Source organism: Aquila chrysaetos, chromosome 3, assembly GCF_900496995.4.
Source record: "Aquila chrysaetos chrysaetos chromosome 3, bAquChr1.4, whole genome shotgun sequence".
In the NCBI taxonomy this organism is placed as follows: domain Eukaryota; kingdom Metazoa; phylum Chordata; class Aves; order Accipitriformes; family Accipitridae; genus Aquila; species Aquila chrysaetos.
Genome location: NC_044006.1, coordinates 53,108,891 through 53,126,173, shown reverse-complemented (window position 1 = coordinate 53,126,173; position 17,283 = coordinate 53,108,891). Strand labels below are relative to the sequence as shown.

The 17,283-nt window shown below is 39.8% G+C and overlaps 1 protein-coding gene across 3 annotated transcripts in view; it reads left to right on the top strand.

Moving 5' to 3' along the window:
* Positions 1-17,283, top strand: part of ANKIB1 (ankyrin repeat and IBR domain containing 1) — a 100,536-nt gene that overhangs the window by 26,929 nt on the left and 56,324 nt on the right. For all 3 annotated transcript variants that reach the window (XM_030008501.2, XM_030008502.2, XM_030008500.2), the window contains exon 2: positions 9,885-10,153. In XM_030008501.2, the coding sequence (XP_029864361.1) occupies positions 9,966-10,153 (188 nt within the window). In that variant the 5' untranslated portion in view covers positions 9,885-9,965. The remainder of the gene's footprint in view (positions 1-9,884; positions 10,154-17,283) is intronic.

Here is a 17,283-nt window from a genome sequence, read left to right as displayed (position 1 = left end):
AAAATAGGGAACTCTGCATACATTACATATTCCTTGAAATGATGTGTAATATTCTTTTCAGTGCTTTCAGTTATTTGGGTAATAATAGAGAAATTGCAGTAAGTGTTGCTCAGTTTATTCAGAACGTGCAACTTGCGGACTATCAGCAGTCTACAGATAGAGCACTGGTCCTCACAATAGTGTAGTTACGAGTCAGGAGTCAGTGGTAGGTTACTGTGATTGTTGCTTTCCTCTGATGGTTTGAAATACAGCATGATATGTTGGGAGATTCTATGTTGAAAAATCTAGATTTATTTGTTTGCTCACCTTTTTATTTTTACTTTATTAAAAATTCATTGCTGTTTATAAAACCAGTAGTTTTTGTGTTGGAATGCACTGACTTCAGATACTCATTATTTCTAAATGCAACTGTATAGTTTTAGAAAGTGGTGGAACGATGCTTACTATGTACAGTCTGATTGCAGTTGGCTGACCTGGTCTACTAGCTATCCTTACTTTTTAAGATACATCATGTAGGCCTCTTGCATACTTACAAGATCCAGTGACAGCATGACCCTACCAACTGATACCCTTTCCTGTGATAAAGCTTCCTTAAACTGAGAGAATTCTGCTTCAGGAACATGCTAAGGTTTCTAAATGTATAAGGGATTTTCAGATTTTACCATGGAGGTGCATGCTCGTGAGCAGCCCTGCGTTGTCATCCTCTTTATTTTTCCTTTCTGTGGATACGCCCTGGCAGCCAAAAAGTTTTGTTTTCAATTGTATCAGTTTAATGCCATTGAAAATATGGTTAACATTAAAGCTTTTGGCTGGCCAGATTGTACCAGGGGCTCTCCAGAGGGTTGGCTTTAGGCTGCAGTGCAGTTTCAAACTTGTTTACTTGAATCTTAACATGGCTTTTAAATTGTGTTAAGCTGAGCAAACATACTTGAAAAATACATCCAGGACTCTGTTAAGGCCAGGGTCAAGGTGCATTGCACCCTATTTAGATTGGTCAGTCAAGCTCCCCATAGGGTTTTCTATAGCTGTTTGCATCCGTCTTCATTTCTGCTTCATGTCCTAGCAGTGCTCTCCAGTACTGGTTGTCTTTACCCTCAGTTTTTCTAAGCAGGTCAGTCTGACAGGAGCACACAAATTTCTTGACTTTTTGCTCCATATAGCGTCAGTCTGTTTATCCCATCTGTCCATTACTCTGTAAACCGTTGCCTTGTAACTCTTGGTGGTGGTTTCACTGTGTTCTTTTTGTCTGTTGAAAGTGATTTTGGAGGGGACCCACACTTGTCTTTAACTGAACTGAGCTGGGTTGTTGCTTATCTTACGGTTAAATAAAGTGTGTTTGAGTCTTTTTTGCAAAGAGACTCCCATCCCAGCCAACACATTGGGTATGTAGTATGTGTGAGGGTTAAGGAGAAACCAACCAGAGAGGCATTAAACTACCTGAATGGGGTTCATGCTGCCAACAGGAGAGACACTGCACTGGTTAAGAACGTTACCAGTCCCTGGTTCATACTCTTTAGCTTATCACTGATGCTAACTGTCCTGTGAGTCATGGGCTGCTGGTACTTCTTTATGTAGGGGCTGGGTGATACTTGTTCACTTTTGCTTGATGAAAAAGTGGTGCTATCAGCATTGACCTGTGGTAGAGAAGTCACTTTTATAGACATTTATTTCATTAACTGTTTTATGCACTGTATCAAAAGTGTATTGAGTTACTTTAGTCAGTGGAACAGTCTACAGTGAGCTTTTTATACTAAGACAAACAGTGAGCCTGAGATTAAAATGCAAGAACTATCAAGCATGTCTGTCTTTAGCTTGACTTAATCTAATAAAATGTCAAACATTTCGTCTTGTGCTTCTTCACCTTCTGATCTGGATAGAGGAAGTCTTAGGATGGTAGTGTTGGTATTACACTAGGTACAGATATTTTATATTATTTTAGATTTGGTTAGTCTACTTAACCTGAGGATTGAATAGCTAGTCCTAAAAGAGTTCTGCTGTATTTTATGACTGGAGCCTAAAAAGACCATTAAGAAGTATATCTCTCTTGTAGCAGTAACTAAGCTACAGCAAATTAAATCAGATTATTAAGGCCTTGACAGACAGTTGCATTGGGAACAACTCCAGTGTTATCTGGACTTCAGAGAACTTTGAGGGGTTTGTTGTTGTTTTTAAAATAATTTTCTAAAGACATGGTGCCCTGGAATGAATATGAAATGATCTGCAATTACAGGTGAGACTATTGGATATTACAGTGCATAATTATAGAATGATAACTCTTTTGTTCTGTCTTCCTGAATTGCTGCTCTCTAAGGATAAAAAAACCAGGATGCACCAAAACAGGTGCTCCTTTTAACTTGTGCCGCTGGATTTCTTTTCCCAACTATCTGCAGGGATGCTATCTTCATCTAACTGTCACAGTAAACCTTCGATTTGGCTGCACAGTATCTTGTCTCTTCTGCCATGTGTGTATGTACCGACACCACAGTGGATTTACCACATTTCATTTAGATGATAAATGCAAGTACTGTAGACAACACCATCAAAATTAATGTAGCAATTACTTTAGCTAGATCTATGCACAATTTTCTCCGTAAAGTGATAACTGCTTCTAGTCTCTGCTGCAGCTGCCCGTGTTGCATCCCTGTAAGTGTATCAATGCAAAGAAAACCAAAGCCATGCTTAAAATCCCTTTTTCTCCACAAACTGGAGTTGTGAAAGAAATGTGTCTGAAAGAAAATACTCCACCTGCATGAAAGTCTTTGTGCCTGAGTCAGTAAGCCAAAGTCTCAAATTACTGAGTTGAGCAATAACTTTAAGCCTTCTACTTGTGGGTACATAGGCCAGCATAAAAAGATCCTAACATAAGTTGCTAGACTCTCTATCCCACAAACATATAAATGAGGAAATAATTAATTCTCTCACTACCGTACACTGTGTTTTATGCAAGTCGACTTGCAACATTATTGCCACTTTTCAACCTTGGTATTTAAAACACAGAACGTTATATTGGTGATCGTTCTACAAAGGGTGAGGTGTTGGCATAACAATTATTTTTTTGGTTTGTACTTTGACATGTAAAATATAACACTGAATTTGATAATGTCAAGCTCCACTCACAGAGCTTTAAAGTGGCAGAGATGCTTTCATCATTTCCTGTTGATGAGTTCAGAACTTTTGGCACAAACCTTAGACTATTGCAGTGTGTAAAAAAACCAAACAAAACAAAACAAAACAAAAACCCATACAGCAAAACCAAACGAACCAAAACCAAACAAGCCCCTCCACCACCACTTTTCCATAAGTTGATTCTCAAGTTTTGCTAGTGCATTTGTTACTTAAAAGTCTGCTGAAATGTTCCTCCAGATGCAGGTATCCATCAAGAACAATTTTTGCCCATTAATTAAAATATGGCAAATCTGAAATCTTTACTGTAAACATGTAAAAGTTAGCTTTAGCCTAACTTTTTCTGCTACATCTTAATTATATACATCTCTGCCAGCCATACATAAAGTAGGTGTGCACATTTGAATGTTTAATTTTTAATTTTTTCCTCTTGATAAAGTGAGCAATTTTTTGGCACTGTGGTGCTCTTTACTTTGCGGAGAGGGAATGAGGCAAGGGAGGAAGAGGAGCACTAACCAAGACTTTTTCTGCTGTGTTAGGGAGAGGGCTTGGTATCCTGAGAGTTCTTGAACATGACTTTTGACTTGCTTCATTTGTGTTAGTCCGTCCCAGTAGTGAGAATTAAAATTACCAACATGACGATGTGACACTCCTCCTAAGTGTACCAGGTTACTAGGCTTTCTCCTAAACCACAAAGCTGTTCATAGTTCTCTTCTGCAATAAATTATGATTTATAATGCAGGACAGACTCTGCAGTAAATATTTTAGAAACTCAGCTTTTAAAAATGAGCTGTTTAACTGCAGTATCCAAAGCAAATAAAATCGTTACCTTTTGAGCTAATCGTGCTTGAAACAGAAGATGCTTTTAGAATACAATATAGTATTTTATGCTGTCAGCATAAGCCAGGTGCTTTTGGAAAACAAGTAGTTTTGATATCTTTTTTCTTTATCCTTTTTGCATAAGCAATTCATTATCACTTGTCTTTCCAAAGGTGTAGAAACCATGTAATGTACACTAATTTTAGTCAATAATGTATTTTATTTTAATAATATTAAGATTTAATTATGAGGGTCTGTGTAAAGTCTTGCTTCTTTGAGCTTGGCTCACTTAGCTATTTCACCATGATGTTCTTATAGTTTACATGAAAAACTACTTTTGTCAAATAAGAAGTACACTTTTTTTAAGCTGTGAATGGTATTCAAACTTTTTAGGGTTAAACTGTGGAATTACACAGTATTACATTGTAAAATAATGGTTGCAAATGATGATTAGATCCATTGCTGATCTTTGCTAATTATATATAATAGATTTTTTGGTGCAAGAAACACATAGCATTTTCTTCTCCTTGTTAAACCTGATTATTTTTTTACTGGTTTTGATAGATTTCATAAGCAGTATGGTGTAGTACAGTATGTCTTCCTTCCTTTTCTTTATCCCCCAAGATACAGAACGCCTGCTGTATGATCACATGCTAGTGCTACATTCAGTGAGAAATTTGGCTTCAGTATTAAAGCAATTCAAATGTACATTGAGAGACGTACGTCATCTCATTAAAGACTTGTGTGTTCAATACGTGGTTCCTAAATGAGTGTTAGAAGTAGGATGTTTCAAAAATACTTACCTGATCCCACTTGTACAATATTTTGTCATTCATTATAAATTTCTAGCAAGCACCGTGGCAGTTTTTCAAAGGACGAACCCCTTCTAAAATCCTATTAAGCCATTACAATCGTCCTTCTTCAAACTCACTTCTGTGATGATGCCCGTGGAAAAATCAATAGTAATTGGGCAGCTGGTGCAACTGCTCTCAATCTCTCATTGTTACCTTGCTCTACCCATGTCTTTCTGTATCCACCCTTTTTTCATCTTGTACGCACTCTTCACGCTCCTATGAGAGTGTCTGTCTCTTTGTTAAATATTTATAGAGCTATGATATCAAAGTGTTGATGTTAGCAGTGTTGCTAACAAGCCCATAGAAGTTTTACTGTTCATTGCCAAAGCAGAGAAGTGTGATCCCCCTGACTGAGTTTATAAGAATCTTTCCTTAGACTTTATGATGAGTTCTGTAACCAGTATTTTGGTTTTTTTCATTTAAGCTGGAACTTTTATTTGGCAATAGTAGCATAGTAAATACAGTTTCTAATTTTGAATGAGATGGTTGATGTTTGGAATTCTGAAATAATATGGGATATAATTAGCAAACATTGCATATAGTTTTTCCTGTATTCTTTGGTGTAAAGGTTATGGTATTTGTGGTCATGATAAATGTTATGAGGTTATGGTAAAGTCTATGATATCGCCCTTCTGTTATCACGGAACCTGAAAATTTAGTGAATAGGTCTGCCTACCAAACAAATATCTTGTCTTTGTCCTGTAAAATTCTACTCAAGTCTCATTTTAGTAAGATAAAATACTTGAAAATTGTCATTTTCATGTTGTCATTTTTGTTCTGCTGTGATGTTTTTGTAATACGTCACATTAAAAAATAGCCTAAGGATTTTAAATGCTGGGTTTACACAAACAGCAAAGCAAGACCAGTGACATTGACACTGCACACTACCCATGCGAGCCTGGGAGCTGCTGAAACTGCTTTAGCAACCCCTGTATTCAGCCCATGGGAGCCCTCCAGGTCCCTGAGGTTATAGACTGGCTGAACCTTCCAGACCCCTTCCCTGCCACCCATTTCCTCCCTCTCAGGAGGAAATACATGCCCTTCACCTTCAAAAACATGAAATGAGAGGTTGAAAGAGCAAACCAAGTTTCCTTTCTCTGAATCACTGCCTGGTTCCAGCATTGGCCTTGTTAGCTTACTGTCCTCTGAGAACACGTAACAGGTTTGAAGCTCTTAATGGAAAAAACCACCACAAAAAAGAAGAGGCAGACTGGGCTTCTTTCAGCCATTTTCGGATCCAGAAGTTTGTTGCATGAATTTATATTTTGTGCTTTTTCTCCTTCAGTTGAAGTAGAGGCTTCTTTGGTGGCAGATGCAGTTGGTCTGTTAGCTGAAAGACAAACTGAAGACTGCAGATGGGCAGATCTTGAATATTTTACAGCAGGGCACTCATGAGCCATGCCAGCTTGAGAGAGGCAGTAGCTGTCACATCTTGGTTTCTTCTAGACTTCCAAACATGCTGGGAGCCAACTGTTGCAGCCAGGGTACAGAGGCAGCTTCTCCCCTGTCTTTCTGTACTTCTGCTGGCACGTTTAATGGCTGATTCAGAAAAGAAAACTACAGTGTGGCCCACCAAATTTCCAAAGCCATAAAAGACTAATGCCTGTCTTAGTGTTAAAGATGAAAGACCTTGTGGATACTGTATGAAGTTGAAAGGCATTAGTACAATTTATTGTATCATGTATTTTAAGTAGGGAATTGTTTTCAGGGTTACTTTTGACCCTGTCACTTCTCTCCTTGCATTCTTCCAGAGGCTGGTTTCTTGCTATCACATCAAATATAAGCTCTTTGCCTTCACCTGAAGGGCTTTCATGGACTATCCCCATTCTATCATCTTCCATTTTATTTTGATAACGTGATGATTGTAATTACATTAGCCATTTGCTAAATTTTCAATACCTCTATGCTGATTCTTGGTTTTGCAGGGAGTTTTCACTTGTGTCTGTTCAGAGCTGCATCATTGCTCTGTTTCATAATCCTTCTTCAAATTCTCCCTTTCCTTTGACTGAGAATCTTTTCATTTGGAGAGTGGTCCTGTTATGCAGACAAGTATTTTACTCTTTTTATTTCGTTCACCTTTCTATATCATGTCTGTATCACATGTAACCCTTTATTGTGCACATAGGCTGTAAGCTTTTTTTATGGAAGCAGATGTCACTGTTTTGCTCAGGGACTTATGCAGTACATGCTGCGTATTCCTAAAATTCCCAGATGTTATGATAATGTACATAATAGTTCAAGCAATGTGCCTGCATCTTTTGTATTATTAGTTGTTAAAGACTGTGCTACCACCTAATATGTCCATATGCCATCAAAAATAAATACAGTTTGTTTGGTGTGCAACAGAATTAATGAAATTTACAATTTTTGCCTTTTCTGCACTGCAGTAACTTGAGCTTTTTAGTTCTGTAGAGCCACCCTACACAGACCCTCAGTTCTCCCATACATTTCCAGACCCCTGCCTAAATCCATTCAGATCTCTTCTTCAACATCTCAACAATACCACCCTGCCCCAGCTTCCTCTCAGACTGCCTGAGGGCACCATCTTATCTCCTTATACTCTCAACACCCTCCCTCATGCCTACCCAGACTTGTTTATCATTCCAGTTTGGGGCAAGAGGCAGCATGTTCTGCAGCTGGCAGAAGCTATCCATGTGCTAATTTCCAGAAATAAGTGCATGGCAATTGGTGCCGTTGCCTTCTAATTTCAAATGATGGAAGAAGGTTTTGTGCTTTTCTTCCTGTTATGGGCACTAGTGGGATCTTCATTATTGATTTTCATGAAGATTCTAGGAACGTGATATCTTCCAGGCACTTGTTCTTGTCTAATTTAGTTTATAGTCTCGAGAGCTATTGGTGGTGAATAGGGATTGACAGATATTGTAATATCATAAACTAATCTCGTTAGCAAACTTTACTGAAAAATCATTCTTTCAAGTTATTTTTGAGATCCTATTTGTTGAAGGTAATATGAACTGCTGGTTGATTGAGAAGAGTGTAGAGTTTTTCTTGGGTTTGTACAGTCTTTCATTAACACCTGAAACTATACAATATTTAGAGTAATGCAGCTGTTTCTGCATCTGAAAACATTACAGCACTGAGAGCTGTGACATGGTAATGTGAACATGTAGTGGCTTTCTTGAAGAATATAAATATATCTGCATAGTATCTCATGTTTATATTTTAAAACATAGAGATGATGGAAAGATACAAAATGCTGCAGAATCCTTAGTGTGACTGAAGAATCTGGGCTTTGGTTTGTGTATATAACTAAACATATGAAGGGTGTGCATTTGCTTTTAAATGAGTGCCAACTTTTTTAGTATTAGTATTATAAACTTTCAGCTGCTTAACGCAGTTGCTTGTTAGGTAACTCTGGTCACAGGAGAACATGGGCAACATGTTTAGCATGTTGAGTCAGCTGATTTGGCAGTGTCATTGTTATCTCACACAATGACATCAAAAGGTAGGACACAACAACTCCAAAATAAGGGTTGCCTCACCAAAGTTATGTAGGAAAAGGGGATGAAAATGTAGGCCACCGCTCTCCTTCTCGAATGGCACTGGTGAGATTTGGATGAAAGTAGTCTTTTCCCTCCCCTTCATGAAATGATCTCTCAGAGGAACTGCAGAGAGGAGACAGTGCAACACTCGCGCTGGTAGGATCTTGTGCAGAATGGGATCTGAGCAAAGCTATAGTAAGACTGGGATGCAACGTGACACAGAAGTTCATAACAGTAGCTGAAAGCAGCTCATGAGAGGACTACTCTGGAGAAACAAAAATATCTCATTGCAGCTCTTCCCCAGGTTTCCCCAAATCCTTTTCACATGAATTGCATCTACATTCTGATTCCCTGGGATTTTGTGCAGCTCTAGACCCCTTGGATTCCTGTATTTCTTCTGTGTATAAGGCTGTCTGGGCACCAGTAACTGTGCTGGAAAGCCAATGTAGAAATAGAAGTTTTGAGATAGTCCCATCAGGTTGAATATAAGGTACTGGGCACGAAGCAGCTCCTGCCCTGCCTGATTATATGTGCCCAACATTAGAAATCTCAATTCCTAACTTGCTGTGCCTGGCATGTTTGGATCCCAGTGTGTGCTTTGTGGGGTGAAAGTTCTGGCATGTATCAGTCTGAATGGGATGACTCATGCACAAAAGATACCTCCTAGAAGGTTCACAGTGCTACCAGCTGCAGACTGGTGCTGAGTCCCCTGTCTGTCCCACTGACATAAACCAACATGTGCTCTTCTCGACTGCACGATCTGATAAGCTTCTCTTGTCCCATCTCATGAGTGGAGATGCTCAGTCTGCCCTGTCTTTATGCAACTCAACCTGCTGGTCCCCTCCATCAGATAAAGGTGAGAGACTGGGGAGCATAGCAGCTGGAAAGTACTTTGAAGTAGTTCTAAGGTGCAGTTGGTTTGTGCCAGTATAATGCCTGGTATTGTATGGACCTGTTCATTGTTGATCTCTTAAGTGTCATTTAAAAAATGGGGTTAGGTGTTTAAAAGAGTCCGCTTAGCAGAACTGTTAAGATGGGGCCATGGTAGTTCCTGTGTTCATGTGCATTCGCCTTGCTGGCACAGAAGAGTGCTGTTTACACCCACCTACACAAGCACAGGTGCTTCAAGCACATTTTTGCATGATTTAAGTGAAAGTTAAACTGATGTCTGCTTTCTTGCATGTTTTTGAAGAATTTTACCTCGTTTAAGAATTTTGCTTTGGTTCTGCTGTGTTTTGAAATCACTTCTAATTTCTAATTCACTTCTCATTAATGGAAATTCAGTGTTCATCCCTGTCTTCTAATACAGGTGGATATTGGCCATTTTTTTTCTTTTCTGTATGTTCAAAGAGTATAGGTAGTGAAGATATTTGCACTGGGAGATAGCACAATTTATCAGGGAAATAACCTGTGAAAAATTGGGAATTTGTGTGTATTTACCTAGAAGGACTTCAGCAGTTCATGAGTAGAGTTTACAGGCCCTATGTACTCCTTCACATGCCTGCTTACAGTGCTGTAGCTTCCGGTGAATTCATCTAGGAAAGAGTGTTTTACAGAATAACTGAAATATTTTTTGTCTTTTTAGGCTGCAAAGCATGTTACAGAACCGTACAACAAGTGGATGAAGGGGGAAGGAAAAAGTGCCATTGATAGCTAGGATAGCAACATGGGAAATACAACCACCAAATTCCGCAAAGCTCTTATAAATGGAGATGAAAACTTGGCCTGCCAAATCTATGAGAGCAACCCTCAACTAAAAGAAACTCTTGACCCAAATACTTCTTATGGAGAAACGTACCAGCACAATACTCCGCTCCATTATGCTGCTAGGCATGGAATGAACCGTATTCTGGGGTAAGTATGATTTGAAGTTTTGCTTGGGTGTGAAAAACTGACCTAAGAAATGCCAGAGTGTCAGCTAGGTTATAAATACCTTATGTGTGTGCACATACATGGACACATATTATGTGCGTATGTATGTGTGTGTTACAGACATGGAATTTGTAACATGTTCACGTAGTAATAGAAAACATGCAAATTAGTCTATAATCACAGACTGGTATAACAGTTTTTAATTTTATTTTTAGTATCTTTGTTCCTTGTAACATTAGTCTTGTACAATTTTAGCTTGCTTCCTGAAGACTCCTATACCACAGTTCTTTGAAAATAGTGACTGTTCCACAGTTCTTGATGTGTTTTCCTGTCTTAATTTGTTTGTGAAGCCGTACCTAATGGATACCATACTGATTGTATCTACTTCCAGATGGCACAATATATGTTTATTCTCGTGTTATTCAGGCAGGTTTTATTTTTCATTTCGGATAATAACAGTGAACATTAATATCTTAATAATAAGTAAGTTTATAATTGCTGCAGTCAACATATACGGCAATCCCTAACATTAGCTACTTCCATTCTCCTGTATTTTTTGTCAGCACTCTAAGATCAATTAAAGATTAACATCTCATCCATGTCCAGACATCACAGGTACAAGCTGTTCTGGTCTAGTATTTCATGAAGCTAGTACTGAGTAGACATTGCTAAACCTCTTCTTCAGTAGGGAGTAAGTTAGAGAGAATTTCATAAATATCCTCTTCCTTATATTGGGAAACAGAATGGAAATATATACTGACCTGTGTTATTGTTAATATTCTTTTCATCTCTGTGTTTCTATCTACTGATGGGCGTGTGGTATAAGGTTTGTTTTGTCCCTCATAGGCTGTAACTTTACTAGCTATCTAGCCTCCCACCATAAATTTTTCCTCAGTGTTTTAGATTCACCTAACAGTTTTTTATACTTTATAACTTCTCATTTATCTTGATTTTTGCTAAATATTTTTCTCTCCTCCATCGTGTATTCTGTATTTCTGGTTTTAATTGATGTTTTCATTTCATCACTGAATCTGTTTGTTTCTTAACATCCCCAAACTTTCCCCCATTCCTGATTCTTGAATTACAGGAAAAATTTAACTAAACTTAATTTAAAATAGCATGCAGTTTTTATTTACATTTTCTGTGTGATTTTTTTTTTCCTCTGAGATTTTCAGGTTATTTCTGTCAAGAAAATATCTCTTAAGAAAATAAGGCTCATTGAAACAACAAGGACACATGAAATTTTTTGCACATATGGAAAGAAATTAAGTCATAATTACTGACTTCTGAGCAGTCCATTAGTTAATTCATATTGCACCCTTATGATGAGATCTCAAATAATTGCTTTGTGTTAAAAAAAAGTTAATTTAGAAATTACATTTTACTACTAACTGTATGGGACCTTCAGCATCTAAGTCTCACAGGACAACTGTTTTATTTTGCACATATTGCAAACAAATGATCGAAAGAATAATTCCTTTTTCTAGTTTGAGTCCAAGGTTTGCAATACATTTTTTGCCAGTAAACATAGTGCTATTATTTGCCAGGTTTTCTGAAAACCTGGACTGTTAGAATTGTTGCTGTTGCTAGGAGTAATTTACTGAGGTGTTTTTACTATTTACTTTTCTTCTGTCTTTCTAAGGGCTTTGTTCAGAACTCCTGTCTAAGACAAGCTAATCAAAAATGTAGCCTTTTTATCTAAACAAAGTAGTAAGAGTGAATAAATATCAGACTTACAGTGTGCTTGTTTGCAAAGTTGATAGAAAGGGCACAACTGATTTCCTGTTAAGCCTCTTCCTTTTGATATAGAAAGTCCTGGGTATGGCAGAGATTAAATAAACTGAATATTAAAATGAATGATTCGATTTACTGATGAAGTACAGTAGCTAAAAATAAAATTAATTTTAACCTGTTTGTATTTTGAAAGAAATTTACAATTATGAGATATCCATAATACTACAATATTTTATATTTAGCACTTCATTAAACATTTTAAATAATTGGGAATCTGTAGCTACACTAACTTATAGTTCAAACTCTAGATGTTACTTATACCATATTCAATTTTTCTTTATAGGCTGGTATTTGTATTATTGTAGGTGGATATGAACTGACATGTTCTACAATTCACTGTGTGAAATTTTCTCAAAACAGAGTACTGTACTGTGATGCAGCTGTCAGTACACCTTTTGCATAACCCAATACATTGAGAGAGATATTCTGGGATGTTTAGAAATAACCTATCTGGCCATGCTGTTACCAAATACTGAGGCAAAGGGACAAACTCCCTGTTACCAGATGTATGGCTGGTGGTGACTGTCCAAAGACACGGTGAAAGCACAGGCACTGAGTTTGCAATGAAAGGGAGTTGGGGACATCTTGGTATAGCAATCTCAGAAGTGAAGAAACAAGAAACTGGAGAAGAGGTGCAAGGGTCGTGAAGCAAAACTCCTGACCTGGACAAATTTTGTGTAATCCAGCGTAAAGTCTACTGGCAGAAACTTAAACTAACAAAACTTTCTCAACGATTTTGAACTGCAGTTGTTTTACAGCAGGTGTCTGAGTCATCTGGCTGCTGCACCTTCCATCCAGCATTTACAGCCCAGAAACTTGATTTAATATATAATCGAGCTTTAAAAATCTGAAAATTAGCTGTTAATTTCTTTTCTTTTCACAAGATTCAGCAAGAGTGTGTTAAAATACTAGGATTGTTTCTATGATAATTTTTCATGAGTATCATAGAAAGCTTTGATATATTAGAAATGTTGAAATAAAAAAAGGAAAATAGTTAGACATTCCATTAATATATAACTTTTGTTTGGTCTGCAGCCCTGAATAATGTTTATCTGACAGATCAGTTTGTTTTAACAGAGCATTTAATGTTTAAAAGCCAAAAATTGCTGGTCACAGCTAATTAGCACAAACAACAGCTATCTCGTGTTCTTTGTCCAGTTAGTAGGGTTATATAGCTAGAGTTTGGGTGAGGTTGTTTGATGGAGGGCTCATCCCCAGGAGCACAAGGGAGCCCAGAGGCAGAGCGGCGGGGGGATCCCAGTAAGCTCATTCAGAGGGAGGAGCCCCCTGCTCCAGGGCTGTCACCGGAGAGCCGTCCACCCCATGTCCCAGCTGTGACACCTGTCAGGAGGAGTCTACAGAAGGGGATGGTACTGGATTTTTGTGGCAAGGTTTTGGTAGCAGGGGGCTGCAGGGGTGGCTTCTGTGAGAAGAGATCAGGAGCTGCCCCATGCCAGACACGACCGGCTCCAAAACAGCCCCACCACTGGCCAAAGCTGAGCCTATCAGCGATGCTGGTGGCACCTCCGTGATAACAGATTTAAGAAGGGGAAGGAACTGCTGCGTAACAGCAGCCGGAGAGAGGAGTGAGAACATGTGAGAGCAACAACTCTGCAGACCCCAAGGTGAGTGAAGAAGGAGGGGGAGGAGGTGCTCCAGGCGCCGGAGCAGAGATTCCCCTGCAGCCCCTGGTGGGGAAGACCATGGTGAGGCAGGCTGTCCCCCTGTGGCCCAGGGAGGTCCACAGTGGAGCAGATATCCACCTGCAGCCCAGGGAGGATCCCACACCGGAGCAGGGGGATGTGCCCTGAAGAAGGCTGTGACCCTGTGGAGAGAGCACGCCAGAGCAGGCTCCTGGCAGGACCTGTGGACCTGTAGAGAGAGGAGCCCACGCTGGAGCAGGTTTTCTGGCAGGACCTGTGGCCCCGTGAGGATGCTGAAGCAGTCTGTTCCTGAAGGACTGTATCCTGTGGAAGGGACCCATGCTGGAGCAGTTCTTGAAGAACTGAAGCCCATGGGAAAGACCCACATTGCAGCAGTTCTGGAAGGACTGTATCCCACGGATGAGACCCCAAGCTAGAGCAGGGGAAGAGTGGCAGGAGCAGCCGAGATGAAGCATTATGAACAGACCACAATCCCCATTGCCCATCCACCGCTGCTCGGGCGGGGAGGAGATAGAAGAGCCAGGAGTGCAGTAGAGCCTGGGCAGAAGGGGGAATGGGCAAAAAGTGTTTTCAGTTCTGTTTTTATTTCTCGCTAGCCTACTCTGTTATTAATTGGCAATAAATTAAATTAATTTCCCCAAGTTGAGTCAGTGTTGCCTGTGACAGTAATTGGTGAGCCATCTCCTTGTCCTTATCTCAACCCACAAGCTTTTTTGTTGTATTTTCTGCCCCTGTCCTGATGAGGAGGGAGAGTGAGAGAGTGGCTGGGTGGGGACCTGGCAGGCAGTGAAGGTCAACCCACCACAGGGATCAAGGCGGTTTGGGGAGGAACACGCTTGGGACAATACAGCAGGGGCTAAAAGGGGCCAGTACGTGGAATTGGGTGGCTTGTCAGACCATGATGTTTGTCTGACCATGCCTGATCACTGCAGTCTGTCCTATCTTCTCATTAAACTCTATTTCTAATTATTTTCCTGGATGATGGGACTCTGCTGTGTGCATGTTTGTGTATGGAGGTCTAAGTACCAGCAACTGAAGTAGGGACCTCATGACAGAGGGGTCCCTGAGCCTGGGGTGCCAGCAGCTGGAGAGACAGAGTGCATGCATATGTCAGTACATATATCAATGCGTAGTGGCCAGTGAGTATCAATCTGGACTAGCCAGTGAGTAGGTTAAGTGGCCTGGGAGCCATGTTTCGAATCAGCCCTAAGTCCACAGGTCAGCCAGAAGGCCTGTTTGAGGCAACTGGAGATGAGAGGATCCAGGGGCCAGGTACTGGTAATGTCTAAGGCCAGTTACTGAGGATCTGCAGTACATGTGTGTGCGAGGTCACTGGAAAGTCCAGGTCATCCAGTGCCAGTTGCGGGATAAACAGCATCCAAGGCCAGTTGCTGAAGGGATTAACATTGTTTATATGCAAATTTTTCCCACTAGCAGCCCTTCATCCTGCTTGCCTAGAGAGTGGAACAGGATGAGGCCGCCAGTGTTGTTTGTGGTCACGTGAGTGCTGAGTGTTTCTGTCCACATGTATCTGTGTGGCCCGCCATGTATATAGGTGTTGCATGTGTGTCTATTGGGAATGCAGCCCAGCCCCTCTTTTGGCTGGACCTGGGGACATGGAGCCATAGCAGCCTTGCCTCCCATGGACTACCGTCTTTGCCAACCCCTAACAGTCTGGGGCCTTTTACTAAAAATAGAAAGGTACAAAGAGAAAATACATGCCTTGAAATCTCTCCAGAAAACATGAGAAGGTTACTTTTCATTTTGGAAGCAAAGAATTAAAACATTTTAAGTTTTCTTTATTGGACTATATTGTAAATACTGCAGGAACAATTTGAGTGTGATTTACTCAGTGATATTTTGCTACAGTCTTTAGACATCTGCTGGTGGTGCTTAGATTCAGCACTAATGTTCAGAGAAGTGTGCCTTGGTTGGTTAACAGCTCTAGTTCAGAATTATCTCTGTCACAAAACTGTATTGATGTCACTATTCAGACTGTGTTCACTCCAAGCTAATAAATAGGTAGTCTCTAATGGGTGATAGGTAAGTCTTCTGGAAGCAAGAGAAAAAAGTTACATAGCACTCAGAAACATCAAAAAAATAATGAAAGATACGTAGCACAGATGGATGGAGAGCTTTGTACAACATATACATTGGTCTTACTCCACTATAAACATTTACCACGATTCCCTATGAATGAAGGTCTTAACGGAAGATTCCTATTCAAGAGGGTAGTTTAAATTTCATTCACTAAATGGGTGTAAAAATATTACAGAGAAAAAGCATACAGGAAATATGTTTTCTTTAGAAAATGCAGTCTTCAGATGATCAAGCACCTCCAATGCCCTCAGGCTTTTTTTTGCCTAAGGTACATTTGATACCGTCTGACTGCTCAGTTCGAAAGAATTGCTATCAGTGTGGAAAGTTACTCACCAGGGTCTGGCTGTTGGTGAACCAGTCCCAAAATACAACAGAAGAATAGGCTTTTCCACAGGGTGGCTGAGATGGAGTGGCTGGAAATCATGTGGACGCTACCTGTGGTTAAAAGGAAAAAAAAAAAAAATCTTAGATAAACTGTCATTTTGCAATATATGTTGTGGCGTGACTTTCAGTGTTGTAGCTTTGCTGGGAAGCTTTTTGGATCAATGACAGATTTTCCTCATTGTGTGCTTCATCCTGCTACGTCTGAGCACTTGTCTGAGCACTTGGTGAGTATTCAAGCCCAAAGTGGATTGTTTGTAGCAGTTGCTGCTGGCCCTGCGCTGAAGGCGGGGGAGGGGGAGGAGGAGGAGGTGATAGAAGCATGGAGCTGTGGGGAGACAAAACAGGTTTCTGAAGCTGATTTTTCTTCTAGAACAGGAAAAACAAAGGTTTCCAGTTACAGAAGATTCTGGATATTGAGGTGAATGTTGAAACTGAAAAAAAAAAAAATGCAGCTTTTTTAAACATTTTTGATGCCTGCCAATCAGTAATAGTAGTAAAGGAACTCTGGCATTCAAGGCATAGCTAAGCTAGCCAGAGAGAAACATTGGTAAATGTGCCCGGGATCTGGCTATGGGAGGTGTTTCTTGTTTCATTGCTATGATTTGGGAAGTATTTTTCACTGCAGTAGAATGACAGAAGATCAAAGTAGTGGTGGTTTCTTCTAGGCCAAAATTTCCTGATATGTTAAATAAATACGCAGCTCTTGGAATTTCAGGTCGATGTAGGCTACAGACTTGTCTTGTCTTGTCTTGTCTTACCTTATCTAGTTTCTATGGCATTTTAAGAGGTTTCAGTAAGGACTGGTCTAAGCAATTGTAATGCAATCAGAGAAAGTGTATTGAGATTACCAATATGTTATATAGGATGAATTTGACAGGAAATTTGTTGATGTCAGAGGGAACGCTGCATTGGTCACAACACATTCGGGACTGTCTCTTCCCTTGTTGGTTTTTATTCCTTTTGCAGTCATGTTGAAAATTAATTTGGGGTGTATTGGAGGGAGTCGTGTGCAGAGTGTTTTTTAGAACATGACTTGTCTCCAGTTGAGAGGATATTAGGGGATTTTTGTGCTGCAAAAATATATGTCAAGGAGAAGTATTAGAGAAAACGCTTTTAACTTCTTCACAGATCTTCTGACTTTAGAGTGCTGCAGTATTTGATTATTTTCTG